This window comes from Neomonachus schauinslandi, chromosome 13 (assembly GCF_002201575.2).
Source record: "Neomonachus schauinslandi chromosome 13, ASM220157v2, whole genome shotgun sequence".
In the NCBI taxonomy this organism is placed as follows: Eukaryota; Metazoa; Chordata; class Mammalia; order Carnivora; family Phocidae; genus Neomonachus; species Neomonachus schauinslandi.
Genome location: NC_058415.1, coordinates 92,522,042 through 92,548,843, shown reverse-complemented (window position 1 = coordinate 92,548,843; position 26,802 = coordinate 92,522,042). Strand labels below are relative to the sequence as shown.

Below are 26,802 nucleotides of genomic sequence, written 5' to 3'. Positions count from 1 at the left end.
CCCCCCGCCTGCCCCCATTGCGCAGACGGGGATACTGAGGCCCGCGGCGGACGGCGCCCCGCGGGCAGGGCAGTGAGTCAGCCGGAGCCCAGGACTCCAGACGCGCGCCCGCCTGAGCGCGCCGCCCCTCCCGAGCCCGCTCCGAGGCCCCGCAGCAGGACGCAGGGGACGCAGGACTGGGACGCGGGTCAGGTGCCCGGAGGCCGCGTGGGGAGCCCGCTCTCGCCGGGGGGAAGGGGGGGCGGGTTCTCGACCTCCCAGGCTGAGCACCAAACCCTGCGGATGGCCATCACCACGGGGTGGCCAGCTCACTAGGCACCAGGGGGGCTCTAGCTGACCACTACCTTGCAGTCACCGTAGGGTGAACATAGTGACCCCCAAGGCTCGGGCACCCCGTATTTACACGAGATCACACAGAGCTGTGACATGGCAGAGCCTGGCTGGATCCTAGGTGCGACCTCCCAACCAGTGTGCCCGCTTAGGGGCTCTGCGGGACTCCCACTGGGCACCCCCCTTCGCTCAGGACAGTCAGGACCACCCCTGGGTGTCCCGTAGGCCCCCAGGGAGTCCCTCTAGCCCTGTGGCCACCACCGGGGACTCCTGGGCTCCATTTCTGCATTTGTCACCAGGGCTAAAGCAGTCCCTCATGGCAGCAGTGCCCACCAAGGGAGGTGGCGGGAACCAGGTGCAGGCACGCCCCACCCGGGGCCTCTAGTATTATTTCGGTCACGTCCACACCATGATTATCACGGCCCTCATCATGTGCGAGGTGCGGGGCCTGCCCCCCTCAGCGGAGCCTGGGCCCCGGTCACCTAAGTGCATGTGTGTGTAGAACGTTCCCAGGCCCAGCCGGATGCCCTGCTCGTGCCCAGAGCATCTGAAGCTTGCTGTGGGGCTCACCTGGAGAAGGGGGCTCTGTCATCCCCTGGACAGCGGTGGCCGCTGCTCTTCTGGCTGGCGGGGGCTCCCTGCACTTCTCTTGTGCCAGAGTCTGCAGGTCAGAGATGTAGTGTGGGTTAGCTCACCACCTTGGTCACCCTGATGTCCAGGGGCTGGGAAGGGGGCCAGACTCCGTGCCCCTGTGGGGCCTCAGCCTGCGCGTGGCCTAACAGGCCTCCACCCCCATGATGGCCGAAGCCAAATGGGTCTTTCTGTGTTCTGCCTGTGGCTCACACCCTCAGCCTCGAGGGAGAGACACACCTGCTTGGGTCCCAGGAGATGGGGATGGACAGACTGCTGGGCATGACGCTGAAAGTCTGCAAAGCCCAGGGTGCTGGGTAAGGGTCCTTTTTGGGGGAAGGGGGGGGCTTCTTGCAGAGCCAATGGCTGTGGGCTGTCAGGCTAGGGCCCACTTTGGTGCTAAAGGACGGGAGGGGACCCAGATGGCTGGACAGAAGCCCCCAGAATGAGAGGGCCCTGGAAGTCCCCGGCAGATGGTCTGAGGGCAGCTGGGGTGGCTGTGGCTGGGACACCTGTGATCGTGAGAGCAGGGTCCTGCCACTGAAGGACTTCAGGTCCCCTGGCCCCCAAACCCGAGCGGGGCAGCCCTCACTCAGACCCAGGCAGTGAAAGTTAAGAGCCAGTCCTAGGCGAGACCTTCCTCACCCAGTCCCCTGCCCCCATCCTGTCCCTGACCCTCTGAGCCCTGCAGCCTAGCTGGGTCTCTGGTCCTCACTCTGCTGCTAACCCCGGGCTGAGGCCTCATGTTCTGCTTCTTCATCTGAGCCACGGGGCTCCCCAGACAGACCGCTGCTGTGGCCCTGGCAACACAGGAGCGGCGGAAGCCGAAAAGGCCTCCACGTGGGCTGGGGGGTCTTTGGGTGGGGACTCGGGCACTCTGGGCGGGGGGGAGAGGGGGACCAGGGGCTCTCCCAGGGTCCAAGGTGGGCTGTCCCTCTGCCTGAGGACCCCACCCATGCCCCCGAAGCCAGCCCAGCAGGAAGTGGGGGGCTCCCCTGGCCCCGTGTGCTGTGTGCCCAAGGAGCACGGCTCATCCTGGCTGCAGAGTTGGCTTTGGGCTTCCTCTGCATGAAGCCCCCTCTGCCTCCCCTCCAGACCCACATTGGGAGTGCTTGCCCACCCTTGGGGGATGGCCCTGGGACCCCCGGCTCTGAGAGGAGAGCCGAGCCAACCTTAGGGGCCCCTCCAGGATGGCAGAGACGGCCAGGAGGGTGTGTGGAGGGGAAGGCCACAGGCCGCATCCGGCTTCTCCTCTCAGGGGTCACAGTAGCTGCTGGGCCCCCCAGGGCTAAGTGTCCCTGTCGGGCAGGCCAGAGTCGGTCTAGACTGGGCCATCCGCAATGGGTGCCCTTGGCCAAGGGTCCCGAGTGTCCTCCATGCAGTGGGAACAGCACCATTAGGGAGAAGAACGAGATGGTGCCCGGAAAGCAGGGTGCAGAGCGGGCGCACCCAGGCGACACGTGCTGTGGTCCGAGGGTCGGTGGGAGCCAAGGGGGCGCCCGCCCTGCTCGGCCCGCTCCCTGCCCCCCAAGGCCACCCCTGCCATACCTGATACGGCCCGGGCCCAGGCTTGGCCACGGCCCCCATCGCGGCCTGCTCAGCCCAGAGGTGGATCCTCCCCGTCTCCGGCCGCCCCAAGGTGCCTCCGGAGGCCGCTTGCCTGGCCTGACCGCTGGAGCTTCCAGCTGGGCTGTGTGGGACAGCCGGCTCAGGGCAGGGAGGCTCCTCCCGGGGCGAGGAAGGGCGGCTTTTTATGCTCCATCCCGTGTAAATCAGGATTGGGATGGGCCCTTCCCGGCCGGACTTCCTGTGTGTGTTCCTCGCTGATAACAGGGAGCTGTCAGCGAACAAACAGGAGGCCCAGGGACGGGTGGGGGCCATCAAGGGGGTGGCCTGGCCGAGCTGTGGGCAGGGGTGGGGGAGCGGTCCCCTGGGATTTCAGAGTCTAACTCCAAAGCAGCCAGAGACCAGGCACAGGCCCGGCTGGCGACCCTGGGACCCGCTGGTCTCAGCGTGTGACGGAGGACGTGGCACACTGGGAAGCCACCTGCTGGGCCCCTTGGCCATGTTACTGGAGCTCCACAGGAGGGACTATTTGTTCTGTGACCCTGGACTCTCCCCCAGGGCAGGCACCTGCACCCCCAGATATGTATGCCCAGCGTGGGAATCTGGAGGCACCCCCCACCCTGGGAGGGGGCACCCAGCCAGAAGAGACCTGGGGATGGGCAAGGTAGGCTGGTGGTCAGAGAACAGCCTGCTGCATGTGTCCCTGGGGCCCAGAGTGGCTCGGGGGGAGGGGGAGACAGGGAGGGGCGGTCGTCAGCCCAGAGACTAAGGCCTTCTCCAGGAAGGGGCTGCCCCAGGGGGGCACTGAGCCCCCTGTTCCTGGAAGTGCACCCGCAGGGGTTCTCTCCTGGGGGCAGGCAGAGCACGTCCTTGGGCCGTCTCTCCTCCCTCGGCCTCTAGCAGGCTGAGGGGTGCCAGGGCTGGGGTGGGAGGTGGAGTGCAGGGGCCTTTGGGTGGCCACAGAGGGTGCTTCCTTCATTTGGCCCTGTGGTTCGCCCCCAGCCCTTGGACTGACTCCCGGTTTCCTCATCTAGGCGGTGCTGGGGACCCACAGGCTGGGCATCAGTTGCTGTGATGGTGGGTAGGTGGGGACCCAAGGGGAGCCGGGCAGCTGCTGAGGATGCAGCCGGACCACACAGCTGGCCAAGGGTCCCTGATCAGGCAGGGCCACTCTAAACCATTGCTGGTTGTCCTGGGGGTTCGCGCCCTGCTCCGGGGTCAGCCCCTGCCCACCCACAGCCGGGAACACCCTCTGCTTGCCCTTACCTCCCTCCGGCCCACCCAGCTCAGTGTCCTGGCCAAGAGGGAGGAAGGGGGAGCAGCTTGGAAAATCCCCCACGGGAATGCTGAGAGCAAGAAGGACCAGGCTCCTCCCCACCTCCATGGCTTGGGGAGGGTCTGCCGCGGGCACAAGGCTGGGGGGCCTCGGGCACAGGAGCTCTGCCCCCTCTGCCCACCCCACCCAGACCCACACCCAGAGATGGGCTCCAAGCCCCTGCAGACATCAGGGCCGGCTGCAGCTAGCCTCTTTTGTGTACAGATGGGGAAACTGAGGCCCAGGAGAGGGAAGAGACTTGCCCCAGGTGAGCAGCGAGGCAGAGCAGGGCTGGAAGGAGTCAGGACCAAGACAGCTGCTTTCTTTTCTCAGAGAATGCCTCCCTCAGGGGGCAGCCCCCAGTCCTCAGACCTTCCCTGCCAGGGGGTGGGCTGACATGGGAGTAGCTAATGAGCCAAATATGTGGACGGTGAATGGCTCAGCCCCCCCTTTAAAGCTTGGGCATGTTAGGGAACTTTCTGGAAAGATGCCCCAGAGCACAGAGGCGAGAAGGAAGAAAGCTGGTCTCCCCGGCCCCTGGGTGCCAGCCAGGGTGGGGCGCCAGCTCCGCCTGCTGCCCAGCCCTGTGGGTCCCCCACGGATCTGCGCTTCCCTCCTGACCCGCTCTGCCCTGCCCCCAGCCCCTCCCCGAACTGAGATCAGAACCAATCCATGGAAAGCGGGCTTTGGATCAGGGCGCCAAGCGAGCAGCCTCGCCTGACTTGTCACTTACACCCCGTGGGGCTCTCCACTCTCAGACCCCTAGAGCCTCAGGGCAGGTGCAGGAGGAGGGCTAGGCTCCTGCCCTAAACGGGGGCTCAGCTCCTCGGGGTCTGCCTGGCGGCAGGGTACAGGTGGAGGACAGAGATGGAAGCTGACACCTTCTTGGACTCCAGGAGGTCCTGGGGGCCTTGAGAGGGGTGAGGCGCGCTTTCGGCCCCACGGGCCCACCCCGGGGTGCTGGATGGGTGGAAGGGGGCTCCACCTGGGGCAGGCCGGGACCACCCTCCCTCCCACGAGAGGCAACGCCTCCTCCCACCTCCGATGGCCCCTGTTTAGGGTCCTGGGTCACAGGGCCTGCCCGCGGGGAGTCATCTTTGGAAGGAGTCAGTGCTGCCTCTGACCTGGGCCTGTGTCCCCTGAGGGCAGGGTGGGCCCGGCAGTCCGCTGTCCACACCTGGGCAGCTCAGAGACCTGGGCCTAGCGCCTGGCCAGCTTCCGGCAGGGCGTCCAAGACTGGGGGAAACTGGTCCCAGGTTTGCTTTCTGTTGCTGGAGGCTCCAGGCCTCAGTTTCCCCATCCACCCCATGGTCAGTAGGGCTGGATGGTTGCAGCTGCCTCCCGGCCTATCCGTGAACGGTCTGAAGTTGATTGGAAAGCAGTCTCGCTGCCTTACCTTCCCTGAGCGTGCTGGTCAGGCAGTGGGGCGCGGCAGAACTCCGCCAGGGCCTCTGTGGTCCTCCTGGGACCCTCTCGGGACCCCTCACCACTGACCTTCGGGTCTCTGCAGCCCCAGGAGAGGGTAGACCGGGCCGCCAGCAGAGGCCGGCGTAGGCATGTCAGGTGGCTTGAGGCAGAGGGGCACCGGGCGAGGAGGCCTGTGAGCTGGGCTGCAGGAAGGAGAGAGCAGAGCAACGAGCAGGGGAGAGATGGGGCTTCCTGTTTACCCCGGAGCAGCTGCTGGCCTCAGGATAGGGTGGCTCTGTCGGCCACGGCTGGGTCCGGCTTCTCGCCAGATGTGCTGAGCCTTCACCGAGGGATGCGCCTGGCCCGGTGACCTGTCCCCTGTGGGGGCTGGGTACCCCTGGGCCCCGTCAGCTGTCTACACCTGAGTTGGGTGGGGTCTCAAAGGGACCAGAGGTTTTCTAGGGAGCCTGGGGTCTTCAGTGCTGGCTGCCCCCTGCTCGGCGTGCCTCCCGGAAGCGCCCATGCCCTGCACTCACGAAATTACCTTCAGATAACGCAACTGAGGCCCACAGGGGAACGTGCTCGTCTGGGGTCAGCCAGTGGGAAATGGGAGCCCTGGATGGGGAGCCCAGGGGGGCCTGAGCAGCAGGAGACCCTGGGGGGATGCCTGGTTCCTTCTGGCTGCCTCCCGCGCCCCACTTGCTGGGGACTGTCCACGCAGTCACGACGACCTTCCTGCTGCAGGTCCACCGCTGCTCAGGCTGGAGGCCCAGGACACCGCCTTTGCCCCGTCTTTGGGTCCCCATGGGCTCGGCCTCCAGAACACGTCCCTCCTGCTGCCGTCCCATTCTGGTCTGGGCCACCATGCTTCCTGACTGGGGGGCCTCCTCCTCAGCCTGCGGGGCACCCCTGACCGCTCCCCAGTTCTTCGTGAAGGGCGACTTCGGGTCATGTGACTTCCCTCCCTAAGCACAACTGAGGGCTTCCCATGGCACTGGGGACCAAGTCTGATCCCTCACACTCGGGGCCCGACCCCCCTCCCTGAGCACCAGCTCCATGCAGCCCAGATGGACCGCATTTGCCTCGCTCACACGGGGACAGAGCTGGCCCCTAGCAGGGGTGCAAAGGGCTGGGACAGGCCCTGTGGGCCACCCGCCTCCACCCCGCCCAGAGGCAGCTTGCCCGTGTGCACTGCAGTGGAGATGTGCGTGGGGGTGAGTGTGCGTGGGAAACCGGCGCCCCTCCAGGAGATGCCCTCGTCCCAGCCTAGGTGCCCCAGCCTCCACTCCCACAGCTTTCAGTACACGGTGTTGCGCGGTGCCCCCGTGTGTCTGGCCCGTCCCACTCCACGGCGGGTCTGTGGACGCTCGGTGCCTCTGTGTGGTTGGCCGCGGCGGCTTGCCCGTCCGCTGGGCAGCCTGTATTCACGGGGAGAGCAGAGCCGCGCACACACCACTGGCTTTGGCTGTTACCAGCCGTGTTGCTGTGAACATTCTTGTGCCGGCCTTTTGGCATTTCTCCGGGGTGCCGATACCTGGGCCTGTCTCTGGGGGAATTGCTGGTCCCAGGAGACTCACGACGCTGGGGACTGCCCAGCAGAGCTCCAGGTCTCCCCCCGAGTGCTGGGGGTTCCGGGGCCTCACACCCTTGTTGGCACTTGCTACTGCCTAGGGTCTGATTTTAGCCATTCTGATGACTTTCAGGGGTATCGCTGTATTGTTCTCTCTTTAATGTAGGGAGAAAGACTCATTTTATAGACGAGACAGCTGGGTGGGGTGAGAGCCAGTCATGGGGCACGTGGGGGTCCCAAGGGCGCCAAGCTCCGGGCTTCAGCTCGGCTGAGCAGCCTGCTAGCTGCAGGCACAGTGAACGTCCCAGGGCGCTGAGTCTGGGCAGCGGAGAGAGAAGGGGCCACCCACTGGGGAGTGAGCTTAGGGGAACCCCTGGGTCACTTCTGCTGTGAGTGTGCAGTGTGTCCCAGCTCCCAGGAGCCTCCATGAAGCATTCACCTCCTCCGTGCTGGGGCTGTTGGCCAGGTTGGGGTCAAGGTGGGCACTGGATCCTGCTTGGAAGCTCCCAGGGTGGGCATTTGTGGTCGGGCCAACCCCAGCACCACGCCCCCACCACCGACCTGCTCAGCGCTGTGGCCGGGCCCTGGACGGTCACCTCCGGGGTCCCTAGCCCCAAAGCCCCGGTTTGTTCCAGTGCCAGCTTCACCTGGAACCCAGGCTCCTCCAGGCCGTGGAGGCCGCCCCCACCCCCTTGGGGCTCCCTCCTTTGTGGGGCCTGAGGAAGGGGGACCTGCCCCCCCCCGGCTCCCTGGACGGAAGCCCCACTCAGAGTCGGGCTGCAATTTGCCAAGCCTGGCGGATGGGGCGGCCATCAATGCGGAGGGGAAAAAACACTTTATCTCCTGGGACGGAAAGGGAAGCTCCTGAGAAGGGGGCAGGTTGACGGAGTGGGCGACGGTCCAGCCCTGCCTGAGGGGGCCATCCTGTCCCGCCGCCCTGCCCACTTAGGGAGAGCGGGGAGCCAGGAGCTCTGAAGCTAACAAGAGAGACCACTGAGGCCTGTTGGCACCGTGCTGTGTATTTCTGCTTCCCCTGTGAGTGAGCCTGGGGCCAGGATCTGACCCCGTTTATGGAGGAGGAATGACCTTGCAGGGCCACAGAGACTGTCACTGGCAGAGCCTGACCTCTAACCCAGGGCAGGGCAGGCTGGCCGTGGGGGACAGCCCCCCAGGCCGCCTGCTGGCACCCCATCTGTGACTGCCCATCATCCCAGGGTCAGTGGAGTCTGGGGCCGCTGACAGGGGCGTGGGAGTTCCCCTCCCTAGGAGACCAAGTGACACCCTCGGGGTTGTTGTGGGCACCAGTGAAGTCAGGGGCGTTAGGAGCCTGAAGGCTTCCTGGCCTCAGTTTCCCTATGTGTCAGATCAGGCCATGGAGGGTCTGGGAGCCCTGGGGTGGGTCCGGAGGCCTCTGAACCCCACCAAGTTGGGCAGTTTGTGCTGGGCCTTTCCTGGGGTGTGGGGAGGCGGTGTCTGAGCCTCCACCAGATGCCTAAGGGGCCTGTGACCCCAAGTGCAGAGCCCGGGGAAGGGGGCCCCAGGTGCCTCCGGCACCCCCAGTCCACGACCTCAGCTCCAAAGTTGTTGCCTGTTAGTATCATTATTTTTTAATATCCTTAAAAACGTAAAGAGAGAAAGGAAAGGGGCCAGAAATCTCTGCTTCCTCTCAGCCAGGAAACAGGAAGTGAGTGTGCGGGCAGATTGGGAGCCAGGCCCCCAGAACAATGGAAACCCCCCCTACTCCAGGAAGGGGAACTGCGTCAGGAGGCCAGGGTGGGGGCCAGGCCTGACCTCTCCCCGGCTGTGCTCGGGCCCAGGCGTAAATTTAGTCTGGGTCTTTCCTGGTGAAACACTCACATGTCCCATTGCTGGGGGAAGGGGGCACAAGGCCTACCTTGGTCCCTGGGCGGCAAGGCTCCCGGGGTCTCAGGGTCCATGGGGCCTCCCTTGTGGGTACACTGAGATCCAGAAGGCAGGAGCCTGGCCCGGGGACCGTGTGGTGTGGGGAAGGAGCACCCCTGCCTGCCTGGTTAGGGCCGCAGATCCTCTCCAGCGAGGCCCACCTGTGCGGGGGACAGAGACCCCCACCAGGCCGGGATGCCAGCAGGAATGCCTCCCCCCACGCCCCTTTGCCTGCTGGGCACCCTGCCCCCGCGCGCTGCCCTGCGCCTCCCTGTTAAGCGAAAGCACAGCTCCCAGAGGCAGCAGGGCAAAAGCAAGTGGGCACTGTGCCCGGCCTGGCTGGGCCCCACGGCTGCATGACCTCAGGCGGGGCTGCAGCGGGGCTTCAGCGGGGCCGTGACTCTGCAGAGGCGGCTGCTGGCTTCTCCTCTCTAGCACCAGCAGCTTCATGGAGTGGGAGCTTGCCCAGCGCCCCGCACACCCGTTTCAACCATGCAAGGCAGTGACTGTTAGTCCAGTGTCAGCCCGACGCCCACTGTCCCGGCCGCTTTCAGAGCATTTCCATTGCCTCAAAAGCACCCCCAACCTCTTAGCGGTCATCCCCCTACCCCTCGGGTCCCGTCCCCACCCCCAGCCCGAGGCCACCGCCCTTGTACTGTCTGTCTCTGGCTGTGTCTGTTCTGGAAGGTCGCACAAGTGGAATCCCATGCTGTGTGGCTGCCTTGGCATCTGGTTCCTCTCACTCAGCCTGCTGTCTCCGAGGCTCGTGCACGCCGCAGCGCGTGTCCATGCGTGTCCATGTCCACGCGTGTCCGTGTGTGTCCGTGAACGTGCGTGTCTGCGTGTGTCCTTGGGTGTGTGTGTCCGTGTTCACACGTGTCCATGCACGTCCACGTGTGTCCGTGCATGTCCGTGTCCGTGCGTGTCCGTGTGTGTCTGCCTCATCCTGTGTATGGGGTCCCCAGTTGAGGGGCATCTGGGTGGTTTCTACCCTTTGGCTGTTGTGAACTCTGCTTCCGTGAACACTTGTGCAAATTTTCGTGTGGCCTCGTGTGTTCGTCTCCCTCAGGGATATACCTGGCAGTGAGGTTACCGTGTGGGGTGGCAGCTCTGTGCTGACTGTTTGAGGAGCTGCCCCAAACTACCTCCCAAGCCAGTGGTTTCTGATCACGCCACCCCTGCCCAGCCCCAGGAAGGCTGGAGGGGCCACTCCGGTCCCGCCAGGACCCTGGGACGGAATAGGAAGGGCACGGGCGGATGTGGACCTTGTGGTCTCCTCTCGGCTGGCTCAGAGCTGAACTGAGGCCCCAGGAGGCTCTCTGGGGATGTCACGCAGCCTGTGGGCTGTCCCCTCCCTGCAGACTTGGAGCCAGAGGTCAAATCTGGACCCCAAGGGAGCCTGTACCTCTCCTGGACGTCCTGCCCTGCAGAACGTCTCGCTGTCCCACCTCAGAGCCTGAGAAATGTCTCCAGCCTCCCTGCCCACTCTGCTCCCCAGTGCAGGAGCTGAGGCCAGGACCAGCAGGGCAGGGCCCCTCCACCAGCTTGGGGGCAGCTGGGGTCTGGTCTGTGGCTGCGTGTTCAGGATCCTTGGGTCCCGGGCAATCCTGGGCAAACCCCCACCCTCTCTAGGCCCAGTGTCCTTTGTCCATAATGATAATGATCAGCCGCCCTGTGGTAAATCTCAGGGTTCCTCCTCGGCCCCCACTGTGCCAGGAGTGGACTGGGGTTCAGAGAGGCAAGTGCCCCTCCAGGTCATCTGACCATGGTGGAGCTGGGTTTAGAATCCAGGCCACCCTGAGCCATGCACGCAGCTGGCCCCTGCTCACTGTCTCCCCACCCTGTTCTAGGATTAGAGCAGTCCCTGGTGAGCCGAGCCGGGTGTCCTTGACCCTCTGTGCATTCTCCATCAACACCCCATCCCTGTTCTGGGGATGCTCAGCATTCCCCACTTGCAGCCGAGTGTGACCATGTGAAGGTGTCCCTGTGCCCTTCCCGGGGCAGGGCCTCTCCCCAGTCCAGCAATTCTGTCCGCAGCTTCTGAGCAGGCACCAGGTGAGGGGGTCACCCCAAGTCTGGGGTATCGGTATTGGTGCCACAGACCGCCATCCTGGTCCAGATGACGCCAGCCAGCCTCTCAGCCAGGATGCCCCGGAGCCCACGGCAGACCCGCCAGCCCCCGCCTGGGGATCGCAGCTTCCTGAGCCAGCCCAGCTCTGCACAATGGCCGGAAACGCCTTGCTCAGGCGGGGGTCCATGCGGCCACGTGGGGCCCTGGGAGAGGTGGGAAGGCTCTTTGCACGAACACCAGCCCTCCCGGTGGCCCTGAGAGCCCCGCTGGCCTGCTCTCTCTGGGTGGACCATGGACACCTCCCCACGGAAGACTGGGCTGGCGGGCAGATCAGGAAGCAGGCCCACCAAGGCCCACCCTCGCTCTGCGGTCAGGGAGGGAAGCCCCACATCCACCAGGCCCCAGCCAGGAGGCTCCGTGGGGCGAGGCACAGAGGGCTTGGGGCTGGCATCTGTGACCACGTTGGGGAGGTTTTATAGGGTCTGACTCAGGAGGCCCAGGAGTGCCCCGACCCTCACCCCTTTCAGCTCCCCCACTTTAAAGGAGCAATAAGAAGGAAGATCAGCTCCCTCCCTGGGCTGATTCCTGGAGGCCAGGGGCAGCTGGGCCCCAGCCTCCCCGCAGAGGGGTGCAGGCTGGGGACGAGGCTTCGGCCCCGGGAGTCGCGAGGACGTGAGCCCTCCGGGGGCCGAGAAGCCAGCCGGCCTATGGCTGGAGTGGGACAGGAAGGCCTCTCCGGGCCGGGGATCACTGACTTAGATTGTGTTTTGCCATTCCAAAATGAAAAGATATTTTTTTGGTGTATTGTCCAGGCTGTGGAATTAATACGTGCTGCTTTTGAAAGAGCCGGTGGATTTGAAGCGTGGAAGCACGTGAGAGAAACCCCTGCGCCTCGTGTCCTGCGGCGGGGCACTTACGGGGCTCCCGCGTGTCCCAGCGCCCGGCCGGGCCCAGTGGCGAGGGCACACGGTGTGCAGAGCGGCTCCTGCCAGGCCCGCGGCAGACGAGAGCCGCTGTGTCCTTGAGGTCAAGGGCCCTGGGCTCCAAGTTATGTTCACACTTACAACAAAACATGCGCATTTTCCGGTAGATTTTACTTTTTACAGCAGTTTTGGGTTCATAGCAATATTGAGAGGAAAGCGCAGAGAGTGCCCGCAGACGCCCTGCCTTCCCACACTAGCTCCCCCTATCGACGCCCCGCCCCGACGCTGCATTGTCACTCACCACAAACCCGCACGGAAGCATGGTCATTGCCCAGAGTCCAGAGTGTGCACGAGGGCCGCTCCAGGGTGTCCGTCCGTGGGTTAGGACAGATGTGTGGTGGCACAGACCTGTCGTCTGGCCTCAGACACAGTGTGCTCACCGCCCTGCACATCCCGAGATGCACACACTCCAAGTGCACGGTTCCCTGACTCTGGTCAACGTGTTCCCCCGGGTAACCCCCACTCCGGTCGGCCTGTAGGACGTTTCCATCCCACCCGGAAGCACCCACACTCCCTCAGGCTCACTCTGCTCCCAACCACCCTGCAGAGCCCCACGCTCAGCTCGGTGCCTTTGAGACGCTCCGTGCCGTGCTTGGGTCCGGGACAGGTTCCTGCCGTGGCCGAGGGGTGGACCACAGTTTCTAACAGCTGCATTCGGAAAGTAGTGGCTCACTTATGGTTTCTCAAAGAGCAAACGTTGAGTTACCGTCTCATACGGCCATCCCACTCCTGGGTGTGCACAGAAGGGCGCTGGAAGTGGGCGCTGGGCTGATGTGTAGGACACCTGCTGCCGCGGGGTTCCCAACAACCAGACGTCCGTCCGCTGAGTGGGACTGGGGCATTTCCATACCATGGAACGTTATTCAGCCACGAAAAGGCAAGACCCACAGCCACCTGCCACAGCCCGGGGCGGGGGCGGGGGGCGTGCTCAAGGACGTGTGGAGTGAGAGAAGCCAGACACAGAAGGGCAAATGCCGTCTGGCTCCCCTTACAGGAGCTGTGGCGTGTAAGCAAGTCTGTAGAGACGGGAAGTGCGTTCATGGGGGCGGGGGCGGGGGCTGGGCAGTCGGCGTCTGAGGGACGGGGGTTTCAGGCTGGGGAGGTGAGAGTCTTGGGACAGGATGCGGATAGTGGTGACACAGAAATGTAAATGCAGCTAAGCCCCCGACCCGAACACTTAAGGATGGTGAAAATGACACGTTTCATGTTCTGTGTGCTGCCTTGTTTAAGAGGATTAATCATGGAATACACCAAAACCCACTGCCTTGCACCCTTTGCATGGTGAGCTGCACGGCACGTGGACTAGGTCTCGAGGAAGCTGGTAAACAAGAAGAAATGCCCCGCAGGGCGCATGGTGGTGCTGCCTCTGAGCCTCTGAGCGGCCGCCCACTGGGCCCTGCTGATGGCCTGGGAGGCGTCTGGGGATTGGCTCTTACTAACCCCATGAGATGTGGGGGCACGTTCAGGGGGACCCCAGGGCAGGAGGGCACATCTTCTGGGCGCAAGCCCTCTGCCTGGGCTCCAGAAATAGACACCGGGGGCATGGTGTGGCCCCAGGCCTCCCGGGCTCCTTCTGCAGCGCCCATGTGGCCCACCGCTCACCCCTTCCTCAGCCAAGGGCAACTCCTGGAGTCCACGGGGGTGGCAGAGACCCCTTCTGGGGCTGGAGGAACCCTCCCTCAGCCCAGTTCACCAGGCCTGCTGTGTGGCCAAGAGTCTTGTTCGCTGTGGGCAGTGGGGGTACGGCTGAAGGTCCGCTCTCTGCCCATTGTCAGACTCGTGATGACCAGGTCATCTCAGGACAGATGACGGGTGGAGTGGCCTGGGGGGTGGGTCCCCAGGGAGGCAGCACACAGGGGGACCCCAAGCGGGGACACGGGCAGCATCTGTACCTGAGGGCACCTGAGATAGGCCTCAGCCACCGGAGCGCTGAGCTCAGAGGCGCTGGGAGGGCTGGGGACCCACTTCCCCACTTCCCCACTTCCCGAGAGCTGAGAGAGAGCCCTGGCCAAGGCGGGGAGCCGGGCAGGAAGGAAACCTCGGTGGCTGTGGGCAGCTTGGTCCAGGTGCCTGGGCCCAGGCCTCCTGGTCCTGGAGCCCTTGCCACCCGGGGCCTCAGACTCCCCCAGGCCCCTGAGCACAGGGGCGGAGAGGAGGGGGAGGGGGAGGAGGGCCGCCGCCGGGTGCTGGTCCTCCCGTCCCAGCAGGAAAGGCCGACCGGGGCCGGGGACAAAAGGCGGACGTGCAGCTGGCCATGTGGGCCCTTATCAGGCCTGCACCCGCCGGGCTGCGGGGTCTCTGCGGAAACGCTCCTCTCTGCCCGCCTTCCTGCCTGCGCCTGGCCGCCCCGCCAGGCACTGTGCAGGGGCGAGGGGAGGCTGGTAGGGGTGACGCGGTGGGGGCAGCGGTGCAGGCCACCTGGCCCCGGGGGTTCCGGACTGTGATTCGAGGGAGTGTTAGCGTTCTTCGCTCTCCTGCCGCGTGAGAGCTAACGTTCTCCCCGCCCCGCCCCCCATCTGTCAGATTAGGAAACCGAGGCCCAGAGCAACAGTGACCAGGACGGGCAGGCGCTTGTGCCTAAAGGATCAGCAATCCCGCAATTGTGGCTGACGAGGTCCTGGCTCACGCTCGGGCCCCTCTGGGAATATGCAGCAAGGGTGGAGAGGGTCACAGGCAGGGGCTTCCCTGGGGGAGCTCACCTCTACAACCCACCCCACTGTACACTTAGGATCAGCACCTCTTTGTCTTGATTGGGATTCCTGGGTGGCTCAGTCGTTAAGCATCTGCCTTCGGCTCAGGTCGTGGTCCCAGGGTCCTGGGATCGAGCCCCGCATCGGGCTCCCTGCTCAGCGGGAAGCCTGCTTCTCCCTCTCCCACTCCCCCTGCTTGTGTTCCCTCTCTCGCTGTCTCTCTCTGTCAAATAAATAAAAAAAAAAGTGTGTCTTGATTATAACACATTTGAGGAACTGCCTGCAGGTAGTGGGTATGGGGGGCTCGGCAGGTTTCCCCACAAGGATGCAGGGTCAGCCGTGGGGGTGGGGGGACAGGGGATCCTTCACATCACCCTGCGGAGGAAACTGAGAGGTCCCAGCCAAGCCAGCATCCTGCCCCTGCCCAGAGACCCCACCCCAGGCCCCAGCTGCCCTCTGGTGGATGCAGAGTGCACTGGGTCAGGATGAGGTTGTGGTGGTGGTGGGCCTCATCCACAACACCCCCACTTCCTCCTAAGTGCAGACTTGCAGGATTTGGAGCTGGTGAGGGGGGCACCCAGAGCAGCCAAGTCTTTTGGGACCTTCTGCCCATGGAGTGTGGCATGAAATCTGTCGGAGGACTGCCCACTCTGAGGAGGGGTGGCCAGGCCCAGCCTCAGCCCCATCAACAGAGCCACACCCAGGCTGCGGCAGCACCCCCATTTTTTTCCACCTCAGGCAAAACCCGCAAGACCCTCTCCCTCCCCACCACTGCCTGGGAGGACACAGGAGCAGGTGGGGACTTTGGAGGGGACACTGCTGGTCCTCTGGGGCTTGTCGGGAGTAGGGGTGCAAGTGTCCCCCATCTCCCCAGCATATTAAACCCAAAGTTGGGTGTGAATATCCCCCAGCACCTACCCTGGGTTGGAAGTGATGTTGCTCTGCCCCTCCCCCCCACACCCAGTGGCCCAGGCCCAAGGGCTGCAGGCGGGGGCTCTGCCCCATCAGCAGCAGGCTTTGGACAAGTCTGTCTGGGGCCTCAGGCTTCCCTTCTGCGAACCGGGCAGGGGTGTCTCCTGAGCGCCCCTGTGGCCGGCTGAGGACTTGTCTGAAAGGCTCTCAAGCTCCCACACACTTCAACTGTGTAAAGGCAGGGGGCTAATTATTCCCATTTCCCGAACAAACCCACCAACGTACAGAGAAGTTTCTCAGTCCTGTACCTAGGGAAGCTGACCCTAGGGTCAGGGGCCGGGCAGTGGGGACTTTGGAAGCTCCTGGAGGGGGCCAGTGTGAGGCCAGGGCAGGGAGTCCCTGTCTCAGTGGGAATGGACGATGGGCCTTGGGGGACCTGACAAAGTATAGCGTACAGCCTCGGGCAGCAGGATCCTGGTGGCCACGCCCCGGGCATCATGCTCGTGCAGCCTGTCCCAGTGACACACACTGCAAGAAGGCACCCAGAGCCCTCTGCAGGGAGCCCCAGGTTCTTCTCCTCCTGGGCGGTCGGGGCAGGTGGGTGCGGAGGGGCTGGCCGATCATTTGAATCATGGAGAGCAAGGGGAGCAGGGTCCTGGGGCTCATGTCCTGGCTCTGCTGTGGGACGTCACCTATGATCAGGTGGCAGCTGTGCCCCCTCTGTGGGCAGCGCTCGGCCAGTGTCTGGCTGTGAGGGTCCCTCTTGTTGGTGCTGGCGGGGGCCTGTGACCACGGAGCAGAGGCGGCCCAGCCCAGGCTCCTGCTGCCGCCAGCAAGGCTCCTCGCCATTGCTGGGAGCAGCTAGGCCTGACTCCCCGTCCAGTGGGGCCAAGGCTGCAGCTCGAACCGCGCTGGCCCTAGCCATGTGCTGCGCCGGCAGACGCGGTGCACACAGGGGCCACAGAGGGGCCAGGACTTGTGTCCAGAGCACGTCCGCACTTGGGACCCAGTCTGGCTGGAGGCCCTGCTGCTGTTGACCCGAGGGGACAGAGGAAGTCCCTGATGGTCTCTAGCCTCCCTTGCTGACCCTAGCCATCTGGGCTGCTCCAGGGGCACCCGGGCTATCCCAGGAAGCCCTGTGCCCAGCCCCCTGCCCTCTGCTGACCTCTGGGACCAGGCCCCTGGAGAAGGGTTAGGGGCTTACAGGACGTTTGGCTCCCATCTCCATGCTAGGGGGCTCCCTGGGAGCGGGGCCTTCAGCACACGGTCATGTCTTTGCCCCCACCCCAGACATGGGGCCTGGCGCTCAGGGGCACCAAGGCCTTCCTGCCTTGAGGGTCAAGATGGGGAGGCTTGTCCATTCCTGTCCCTCCATGCCCGGAGGAAGAGGGTGGGGCAGGGAGGGCCCGAGCAGAGCCTCTGAGGGACCCCTTTCTGGACACCTAGGCGGAGGGTTCTCAGCCTGGCAGTCCTCACAGACCCTGCTACCCCTCCCAGGCAATCTGCAATGAGCAGGTGGGCCCAGCCCCATGCAGTTCACCGACTGTCCACTGGGTGGCGGTGCTCCACCACGTGGGCCAGGCCCCAGGCCCTGGAAATGTCCCAGCGCCGGTGGGCACAGCCAGGGCCCCTCCAACCCCGGACAGGGCTTTGGGCAGCCCTGGGGCCCCAAGTGTGGGACATGTACGACCAGACACATCCCCCTAACAACCCGTGCAAATGTACAGGGCAGCCCTCTGAGTCATTTCTTGCCAAAGGTGTTTAAGATCTGGGGGGGCGGAAGGGAACGCGGTGGGGGCGTCCAGAAAGCCGAGGCCAGTTCCTTCTGCTTGTGAGAACCTGCCCTTTGCACGTGGACCACCCCTCTCCTCCGCAAAGGGCCAGGGCACCCTCCCAGGGAGTTCACCTGAGAGGCTTCACCCTCGATCCTTGCCAGACCACCTGCCTGAGCTCAGGGTCTCTGCCTGAGGCCCCACCACCTGCAAGCAGCCGGCTGGCTGGATCTCAGCATCGTGGGAAGCGCATCAGCGTCAGGCCTCAGGCGGAAGCCCAGGGCCCCGGCCCTTTGGCGCTGGCCCTCGTAGCCGCTCTCCTCTGTCCACTCGCTCTGTGACAGCACTCAGTGTCTGCTGACCATCCCTGGCCAGAGGGGACACGGCGGGAGCAGCAGGGGCAGGAGGCTGGACCCGCCGACACTCCCCCCAGGTGCCTGGTGGTGTTGGGTACTCGAGACAGGGCTTGCTGAATGCCTCCCGGCTTTGCTGCTGGCGGGGAGATTCCACACGGACAGTAGATCATGCGCCCTTCTGGCGGGACTGGCTCTAAATCTCTGGAACTCTCAGGTGCAAACCCACAGGGCCTCCCCACAGTGACGGAAAAAAGCAGTACTGGGGTCACAGGTGAGCTGCGGGCTTGAAGAGTGTTCCGTGCGGAGGGGACAGGCGGACAAAGGGCTCCAGGAGGCAGCCTTTTGGGAACAAAATGGCTTTGAGCAATGAGCCACGAAAGAAGAAGCCTTACTGCTCCCGTGGGTGCAGGGCCGCAAGTCTTGTTGGGAATCTGAAGCTGTTGCAGCTGGCAAGCAAGGTCACGGTCACAGAGGCCACTGAGCTCTGCGGCAGAGTCCCACGGGCCGGCAGGCGCTTGTGGCCACAGCAGCAGCGACTTCCGGCCCCGGCCCGTGGCCCGTGGCTGCGACGCGCTGTGGCCTCTCCCCGCAGAGCCGAGGTGTTCAGCGCAATGCTTGTGGCAAGATACACAGGACACAGCATTTACCGTCTTCACTGCTTTTAAGTGCACAGTCCGGAGGCGTCCGTGCGTTCACACTGCTGTGCACCGTCCCCTCCGTCCGTCCCCAGCACGTGGTCATCTTCCCACACTGGACTCTGCCCCGTTACGCACGGAGCTGCCCCCACCTCCAGCCCCGCCCCGCCCCCAGCCCCGCCCCGCCCCGCCCCCTTCGTCTGTGGTCTCCCACTCTGGGGCCATCACCCTATGGGTCAGTTTCTGCAGAGAATTAGAACCAATACACTTTTTAAAGCAGCTGACGCCTGCAATGATGAGGGCGGACCAGTCCCCGGGTCCGCAGGTGCGTGTGTGGGCAGGAACGAGGCGCAAGAGGAACCAGGGTTTCATGCGGAGTCGGAAGGCAGGAAAAAGTCGGTGTCCCAGTCAAGGGCAGTCAGGAAGGAGGAATGCTCTCTCGCTCACGGAGGGTCAGCCTTTTTGTTCTGTTCAGGTCGTCTGATTGGATGAAGCCTCCCCACATCTACTTTACTCCGTCTACTGATTGAAGTGTTAATCTCAGCCAAAAAATCCTCTCCCAGAAACAGCCAGAACACTGTCGCCAAATATTGGGCACCCCGTGGCCCAGTCACGGTGACATCCAAATTAACTGTCACACTAAGTGTGAGTGGAACCCTACAGGATTTGTCCTTTTGTGGCATATGCACTGGGCAATGTCCTCAAGGTTCATCCACAGGGTGGCAGGGGTCATAATTCCCTTCACTTTTAAGCCTGAATGATATTGTCATTATTATTATATTATTGTTACTGTTATATTACCATTATTATTTTTTAGAAGATTTTATTTATTTGTTTGACAGAGAGAGACAGTGAGAGAGGGAACACAAGCAGGGGGAGTGGGAGAGGGAGAAGCAGGCTTCCTGCCGAGCAGGGAGCCCGATGTGGGGCTCGATCCCAGGACCCTGGGACCATGACCTGAGCCGAAGGCAGACACTCAGCCAACTGAGCCCCCCGGCGCCCCTATATTACCATTATTGTCATTGTTACTGTTGTATTATATCATCGTCATTGTTACTGTTACACTATTGTTATTGTTCTCGTTGTCTCGGGTAGCCGTTCCTCCATCGATGGCCCCTTGGGTTGCTTCCACATGGTGGCTGCCGTGAATGACGCCGCCACGTGGAGCTGGAGGCCTCTGTGCTCCTGCTTCCAATGCTGCTGGGTGTTTACTCAGAGGTGGGATCGCTGGGTCGTGCGAATCCAGAGTTTTGTGCATCGAATACAATGTGTGGTCACTATGCGGCACCAGACGTGGGACATCTCCATTCTAGGAAACTGCCCTTCCAGCTGAGATGGAGAATTTACCCTTCCACCTGAAACAACCAAAACCCAAAACAAAACCAGACAAACAAAAAGCATGACACAGCAGCTTGTAAGGCTGGACGCTAGGTGACACGGGACAGTGACCCCTGAGAGATGGGGGGAATGGGGTGCACCCGACACCTGTCCCAGCTCACTGCCTCAAGGGGGTTTCCGTGGCCTGGGACGGACGCCTGGGTGAGTCTGGGGGCCAGGTGGCTAGAGTTCATATGAGGGAGTGTGAGAGAGGGGAGAGCCACACAGAGCACTCACCGTCCACAGCACTCAGGGAGGACTGGCCAGCGCTGGCTGGGAGGGCATGCCCAGGGGCAGGTGAGGAAGCATCTGCCTTAGAGGGAACCACGCCCCAACCCACAGCTGGCTCCCAGCGGCCAGACCAGAGACTCTTAGTTTGCAGGGCGTAGGTTGAGCTCTTAGGAAGGGCTTGCCTCTGTGGTGCGGAGTTACTACCCAACCAGAAAAGTGAGCGTCGGAAGGAACACACTGTTCCCAGGAGCGCACCTGCATCCCCAGAACCAAGCTCAAGATTGACAGAAATGCAAAACACCTGGCATCCGACAAGGCAAAACTCAAGTGTCTGGCATCCAAGCCAAAGGAGCAGACATAGGCGGAAGCAGGAGAAGGTGACGCATGAGGAGAAGAACCAGCCACCCCAAAGCAGCCCAGGTCCCAGGGAGTCAGCACTGAAGGCCTTTGGGACAGTTATGAGAGCTGGATTCCAGACGCTCTAAGTTAAGTAGAACCACAGTGAGACACGCTTTCCCACCCATGAGGATGCTATCAAAGCTCAGAGACTGCGTTGGCGAGCATGGCAAGTGGGAGCCCCGGGCACGGCTGGCAGGAACGGGCAGGACTGCCCGCGGCGGCTGAGGACAGAGTGTGCAGTGTCCTCAGAAAATAAAAATCAGAGTTACCATATGACCCAGCGATTCTACTCTTGGTGTACACACAAAAGACTTCAAAGCAAGGTCTGGAAGAGACATTCGAACCCCACACCCACAGCAGCATTATCCACAACAGCCAAGGCCTAGCCGCAGCCCAGATGTCTATCAAAGGGTAAATGGGCAGGCAAACGTGGTCCGTCCACAGCGCGGAGCTGGCTCAGCAGGAATCCCTGACCCGATGCCCCGTGAGAACAGCCGGACGCAGACGGACAAATGTGGCAGGGTCCGCTCCCGTGACGCCCTGGGGCAGTGGGAGCCACAGACACAGGGAGGGAGCTGCTGTCCTGCGGCAACCAGTTTCCTCTTCGCCCGAGGACAAGTCCTGGAGACGGATGGTGGCCGATCACTTAGCAGCCCTGAACCGCAAAACTTCAAAAGGGTTGAGATCGCAGACGTGATGTTATGTGTTGTTTACCACAATAAAGGGAGCGGGGGAGAAAGAAACTCAAGAGGCAGAGAGCAGGAGGGGGGGCTGCGGACTGGGGGAGGGGCGGGACGGAAGGGGGAAAGGGGGAAAGGGGGTAGAGGGCAGGGGACACAGATTGGGGCAGGGGCTCGGGGAGGGGAGGGGGCTGGGGGAAGGGGGTCCGTGTGTAATGGGACAGAGTCCAATTTGGGAAGATGACCACGTTCTGGGGACGGACGGAGGGGATGGACAGAGGGACGGCTGCACAACGGTGTGAACACACGGACACCCCCGGACTATGCCCTTAAAAGCGGTGAAGATGGTAAATTTTGTTATGTGTATTTTACCGCAACTAAAAATAATAATTTTTTAAAAAGTTAAGTAGAGACAGGGAAGGCATTACCCCAGGGAGGAGCTGAGCCCCGACCATGAGGATGACCATGTGGGTGCTCGTAACTCCTCGTCCTGCGCAGAGACCAAGCGGACTGAGGAAGCTCTCAGGGCGACCCAGGAGGACAGTTTTAAAAGCAGACCCGAGGGGTACCTGGTTGGCTCACTCCGTTGAGCATCCGAATCTTGATTACTGCTTAGGTCATGATTGCGGGGTCCTGGGATGGAGCCCCAAGTCCATGAGTCTGCTGGAGATTCTCTCCCTCTACCCCTCTTGCTTGGGTGCTCTCTCTCAAACAAATAAATAGAACCTTTAAAATAAACAAATAAAATAAAAACAGACCCGAACCCTGTCCTGAGCATTTTTAGCAGGCAAGGCGAGGCCTTGGAACCCACAGTGTGATTTCCTTTTGACGTTTTTGTCCCATAAGCAGAAGCTTTGAGCTGCCAGGAGTGGAGCTTGGATTTTAAGAATCTGCCCCCTTCTCCGCCCACCCCGCCCTGTGTGACTGCATGTGACTGCAGCCTAGTTGTGGGGATTTTAAGTGAACATTTTATTTTAGGGTAGGTTTAGACTTACACAGAAGCAGCAGAGATAGTACAGAGGTCCCACATGCCTCCTCCCCACTTCCCTGTTATTGACTTCCACTGGTTTGGTGCGTGGGTACAGCTCATCACTGAATATAGATATATTATCATTCACTGTAAGTGCATGCTTTGTTCAGATTTTCTTCTGTCTCAGGGCCCCACCGCGGACCCACCCCTTGGATACACACCCCATCACTGTGGGTTTATTTGGGGGGCGAGCACGTCCTTACTTTCTGGCACGGCGCAAGATGTTCCAGGCTCCTCGTGCATACCTCCCGCCCCCTTTGCAGGGTCAGCGTTTCTGCAAGGAGCGCTGGTCCCTCCCTGTGGGGCACGGTGTTGGACACCCAGGTCTGGATGTGGGTGCGCTCACTGCCCTTGGGGAGTCACAGCTTTCAGACCTCTCAGCTGGTGAGCAGGGAAGTGGATGTGCGCACAGGGACCTGTGTGTGGACACTTGTTTCCACAGGGACCCCTGTATTCATAGGAGCCTAATGTGAGTGCACTGTGACAACCCTTCAGCACGTGGGGCATGCCGGCACCTCCCCCTGCTGCTCTGTAAGTCCTGCTCCAGCAGAGACCAGCCCGGCTCCTCGTCCACCCACCGGCTCCCCAACGCTGCGTTCTGAGTTCAGAACTGCTACTGTACTCCCGTGGGAAATGTCCTAGCCCTGCACTGTTCTTGGCGTGCCCGCAGGCCCTTTCTAGTGCTCAGTGTATCCCTTGAACTGAGACAGCATTTATGCCGAGCTGCCCACCTGCCCACGGATGCTCGATGGGCTTCCGTGTTCTGGCTCTTCTGAATGAGGCTTCCTGAAACATTCTCGTACAAGGTTTTTGGTGACTGTGGTAGGCAGATTCTAGGACTGGCCCTGATGATCTGGCCCTGGTGTCCCCTCCATCTCGGGCGTGGTGGGACTTGTGAGTGCCACCAGATATTACTTCTGCCATCAGTTTGCATCATGGGGCCAGAGGAGATCATCCAGGTGAGAATAATCTAATCACACGATTTTGTTAAAAGCAGAGGGTTTTCTCTGGTGGAGGTAGAGAGGAACTCTATTGCTGGCTTTAAATACAGGGGTGCATCTGCCAGGGAGTGAGGGTAGCCCTGGGAGCGGAGAGACAACCAGCAAGGAAATGGGGGCTCCTACAAAGCAAAACCCGGACTTGGTCAACAACCTGAACGAGTGTGGAAGCCGATTCTTCCCTGAGCCTCCGCTGAGCCCGACCCGGCCTTTGATTTCACTCTTGTGAGACCCACACCACACAGGACTTCTGACCCACAGAACCCCGAGCCGACCGGTGGGATTGCTCTAGACCGCCAAGCTCGTGGCAATTCGTTACACAACAACAGATAACTGATAGAGCAACGTGTTTTCACTTCGGGATGCACACCTGGTGGTTGAATGGTGGGGGTTTAGGGCAGATGCACACTTAACTCAGGAAGAATCTTCCAAAGAGTCTCTGAGTGGTTGGATCATCTCACCCTCCCACTGGCAAAATCCGTGGCTGCTGATGCTTCAGGTCACCACTAGTTGGTGCTGTTAGCCTGGACTTCAGCTGTTCCAGTGGGTCCGTACTAGTGCCTCCCTGAGATTTTCATGTGCATTACCCGGACGTCTGTAGATGCTGGGCACCTTTCTGTGAGTTATTGGCCATTTGTACATCTCTTCTTGTGAAATGCTGATTCAAATATTTTTGCCCACTTAGGGCACCTGGGTGGCTCAGTCTGTTAAGCGTCTGCTTTCAGCTCAGGTCGTGATCTCAGGGTCCTGGGATCAAGTCTTGCATTGGGCTCCCTGCTTAGCAGGGAGTCCGCTTCTCCCTCTGCCTCTGCTGCCACTCTCTCTCTGTCAAATAAATAAATAAAATCGTAAAAAAATATATCTTTGCCCACTTAAAAAAATTGGGTTGTCTGTATTTTGTTTGTTGGTGCTCTTTACATGTTCCAAACACAAATCCTTTGTCAAAGATTGTGCTGTGAGTATTCCCCCCAGTTTTCTGATTTCCTATTCATTTTGCTAGTGGTATCTTTTGATGAGTAGAAAATTTTTACTTTGATGAGAACCAATTTATTGATTTCTTTTCTTTTTTATTTATTTATTTATTTATTTATTTATTTAAAGATTTTATTTATTTTTTAGAGAGCGAGGGAGAGAGAAACAGCATGAGAGGGGAGAGGGTCAGAGGGAGAAGCAGGCTCCCCGCCGAGCCGGGAGCCCAATGTGAGACTCGATCCCAGGACCCTGGGATCATGACCTGAGCCGAAGGTAAATGCTTAACCATCTGAGCCACCCAGGCGCCCTATTGATTTCTTTTCTTGTATGGCTGGTGCTTTTGTGACCTGAAAGAAATCTTCACCTACCCTAAGCTTGAGGAGATTTTTTCTTATGTATTGTTTTTTTTTTTTTTTTCTAGAAGGTTCTGGGTTTTATATTCAGGCTTATGATCCACTTCAATTTCATTTTGGGGCAAAGAAGGAAATAAAAGTTGAGGCCCAATTTTTTTCTGTGTGGATATCCAGTGGTTCCAGCACCGTTTGTTTAAAAGATTTTCTTTCCCCACTGGGTTGACTTGGCATCCTGAAAATCAGTTGACCATGTGTTTGCCAGTCTGTTCCTGGAGTCCTCACTCTGTTTTCCACAAACCCATTCATCTGCCCTTCTGCCAGTACCATGTTCTCTTGACAACCATTGCTTGGTGGTCTTTATGATGTAGGTCCTTCAACTTTGTCTACTTTTTCAAAATTCTCTCAGCTGTTCCAAATTTTCTGCAATTCCAATTCAAATTAGAATCATCTCATCAAACATTTTTTTAAATTAATTAATTTATTTTAGAGATAGAAAGCGTGAGTTTGGGGGAGGGACAGAGGGAGACAGGGAATCCCAAGCTGATTCCCTATGGAGAGTAGAGTCTGACATGGGGCCCGATCTCACAACCCCAAGATCACGACTGGAGCAGAAACCAAGAGTCAGATGCTCAACTGACTGAGCCACCCAGGTGCCCCTCTTTGAAAACTTTTTAAAAGCCTGATGAGATTTTGATAGAATTTGCAGTGAGTCTACACATTATTTCAGAGAGAATCAGTCTCTTAGAAATACCAAGTTTTCTAATCTCTCTGAGATCTCGGGCCTTCTGTAGTTTCTCTCAGCAAAGTTTCCTATTTGAATTCTTCTGTTTTTTTCCCTCATTATTTTAGTTCCTATGTATTTGATGTCTTGATGTTATTGTAAATTTTTTAAAATGTCACTTTCCAGTGCTTCATTATTAGCCAATAGAAATGTAATTCATTTTTCTAAATTGACCCTTTGCCCCCCACCTTGCTAGTTTGTCTTCTTCTATCAGCTGCTTTTGTGATTTTAGAAGGATCTACCTATAGGATCATGTCTTCTATCTGCTGTTCTTGCCTTCTCACCATGGCTAAGACCTCCCGTACTAGGTCGAACCGAGGTGGTGAGAGCGGACGTCCCCGCCTTGCTCCTGGCCTTGGGGGCAGCATCAGCTTCTCACCACGAAGCAAGACTCTATCAGTTTTGTATAGATGCTCTTATCAAATTGAGTAAGCTCCCTTCCCTTCCTAGTTTGCTAAGAGTTCTTACCATGCATGGTGTTGAATTTTGTCAAATGCTTTTACTCACCCATTGAGAACATCCTATGGATTTTCTTGGTGAAGCCGTGAATATGGTGGGTTACATGGATTGGTTTTAGGACGTTGAACCAACCTTGCATTCCTGGGATAAACTCCCCTGGTCAAGGTGTAGAATCCTTGCTATAGCTTATTTGATTAGATTTACTATTTTGTTAAAAGATTTCTCTGTTTGTGTATATGCGGGATATTGGTCTATAATTTTCTCTTCTTGTAATATCTTGTCTGATTTTGGTCTTGGGATATAATGGCCTCATTATATTTCATTTTCTTTTAGAGTCTGTGTAGAATTGATATTTCTCCCATGAGTGTTTGGTTGCATTCACCAGTGAAGCATCTGGGCCAGGAATTTTCTTTGTGGCAAGATTTTAAATTATACATGGAATCTCTGTAATAGACATAGCACTGTTCTGATTATGAACAGGCCTTCTGTGCCTGTTCTCATCATTTGTATCTTTCCAGGAGTTTTTCCCTTTCTGAGAAGGGAGCGTCAGGAGCTTGGGGAATGGATCCTGTGGGCAGGTGCAGGGGTGGGATGCGGAGGGCTCTGCAGGAATCGGATGTCAGATTTCTGGTTGTCGGGTTACTAATAATGTTGGATATTATTCCTGTAATGTCTGTAGGATGTAAGGTAATGCCTCCTCCTTCACTCCTGATATTGGCCATTTGTGTCCCCCTTGATCAGCCCAACTGAAAATTCATCAGCTTTGCTGATCTTTTCAAGTAACCAGCTTTCGGTTTCACTAACTTTCTCTACTGCTTGTGCATTTCGTATTTCATCCGTACCTGCTCTCATCCTTGCTCCTCCGTCTACCTCTTTGGCGTTGAATTTCTTCTTCCGCAGTCCTCAGAACGGTCTGCCCCCACCCCCAGGCTGAGTCCCCAGCGGCGGAAGGTCTGCGCTTTGCCCCAGTCCTGACTCTGGACCAGGCTTTTTCTGGAGAGGGATCTCGGGTTCCCTTCCCCTTGCCCAGGGAGGGGGGGCGGGGTGCCGCGGGGCAGCCAGATGTGGAATCCAGGGTTCCCGGTCCCCCCTCAGGCTGCCAGAGCAAGGGGTCCCTGTCTCGCCAGGCTCTGCCCTCATCCAGACCTTGGGGTCTCCATACGCCACGTGGCTTCCACCCCCAGGGCAATCCTGGCAGGCCCTCTGGGCAGCTGAATCTGAGCTGCCCGCCGTCAGGAGTTAGCGGGTTGGTGGTGGGGGAGTAGGGGATGGGTGGGCAGCTCTGGCCAGAAATAGCTGTGTGTGTGTGCATGTGTGTGTGTATGTGCATGTGTGCGTATGCGCGTATGTGTGTATGTGCGTGTGTGTGCATGTATGTGCGTG

The 26,802-nt window shown here is 60.0% G+C and overlaps 1 protein-coding gene across 3 annotated transcripts in view; it reads right to left on the bottom strand.

Moving 5' to 3' along the window:
• The window catches only part of EGFL7 (EGF like domain multiple 7), a 9,298-nt gene extending 6,629 nt beyond the window's left edge, over positions 1-2,669 (bottom strand). For 2 of the 3 annotated variants that reach the window (XM_021691011.1, XM_021691012.1), the window contains exon 1: positions 2,509-2,669. In XM_021691011.1, coding sequence (XP_021546686.1) covers positions 2,509-2,547 — 39 coding nt within the window. In that variant the 5' untranslated portion in view covers positions 2,548-2,669. Of the gene's footprint in view, positions 1-900; positions 989-2,508 lie in introns of those variants that run through there. The other variant, XM_044920594.1, reaches the window with a different exon arrangement.
• Positions 2,670-26,802: the final 24,133 nt, after the last annotated feature.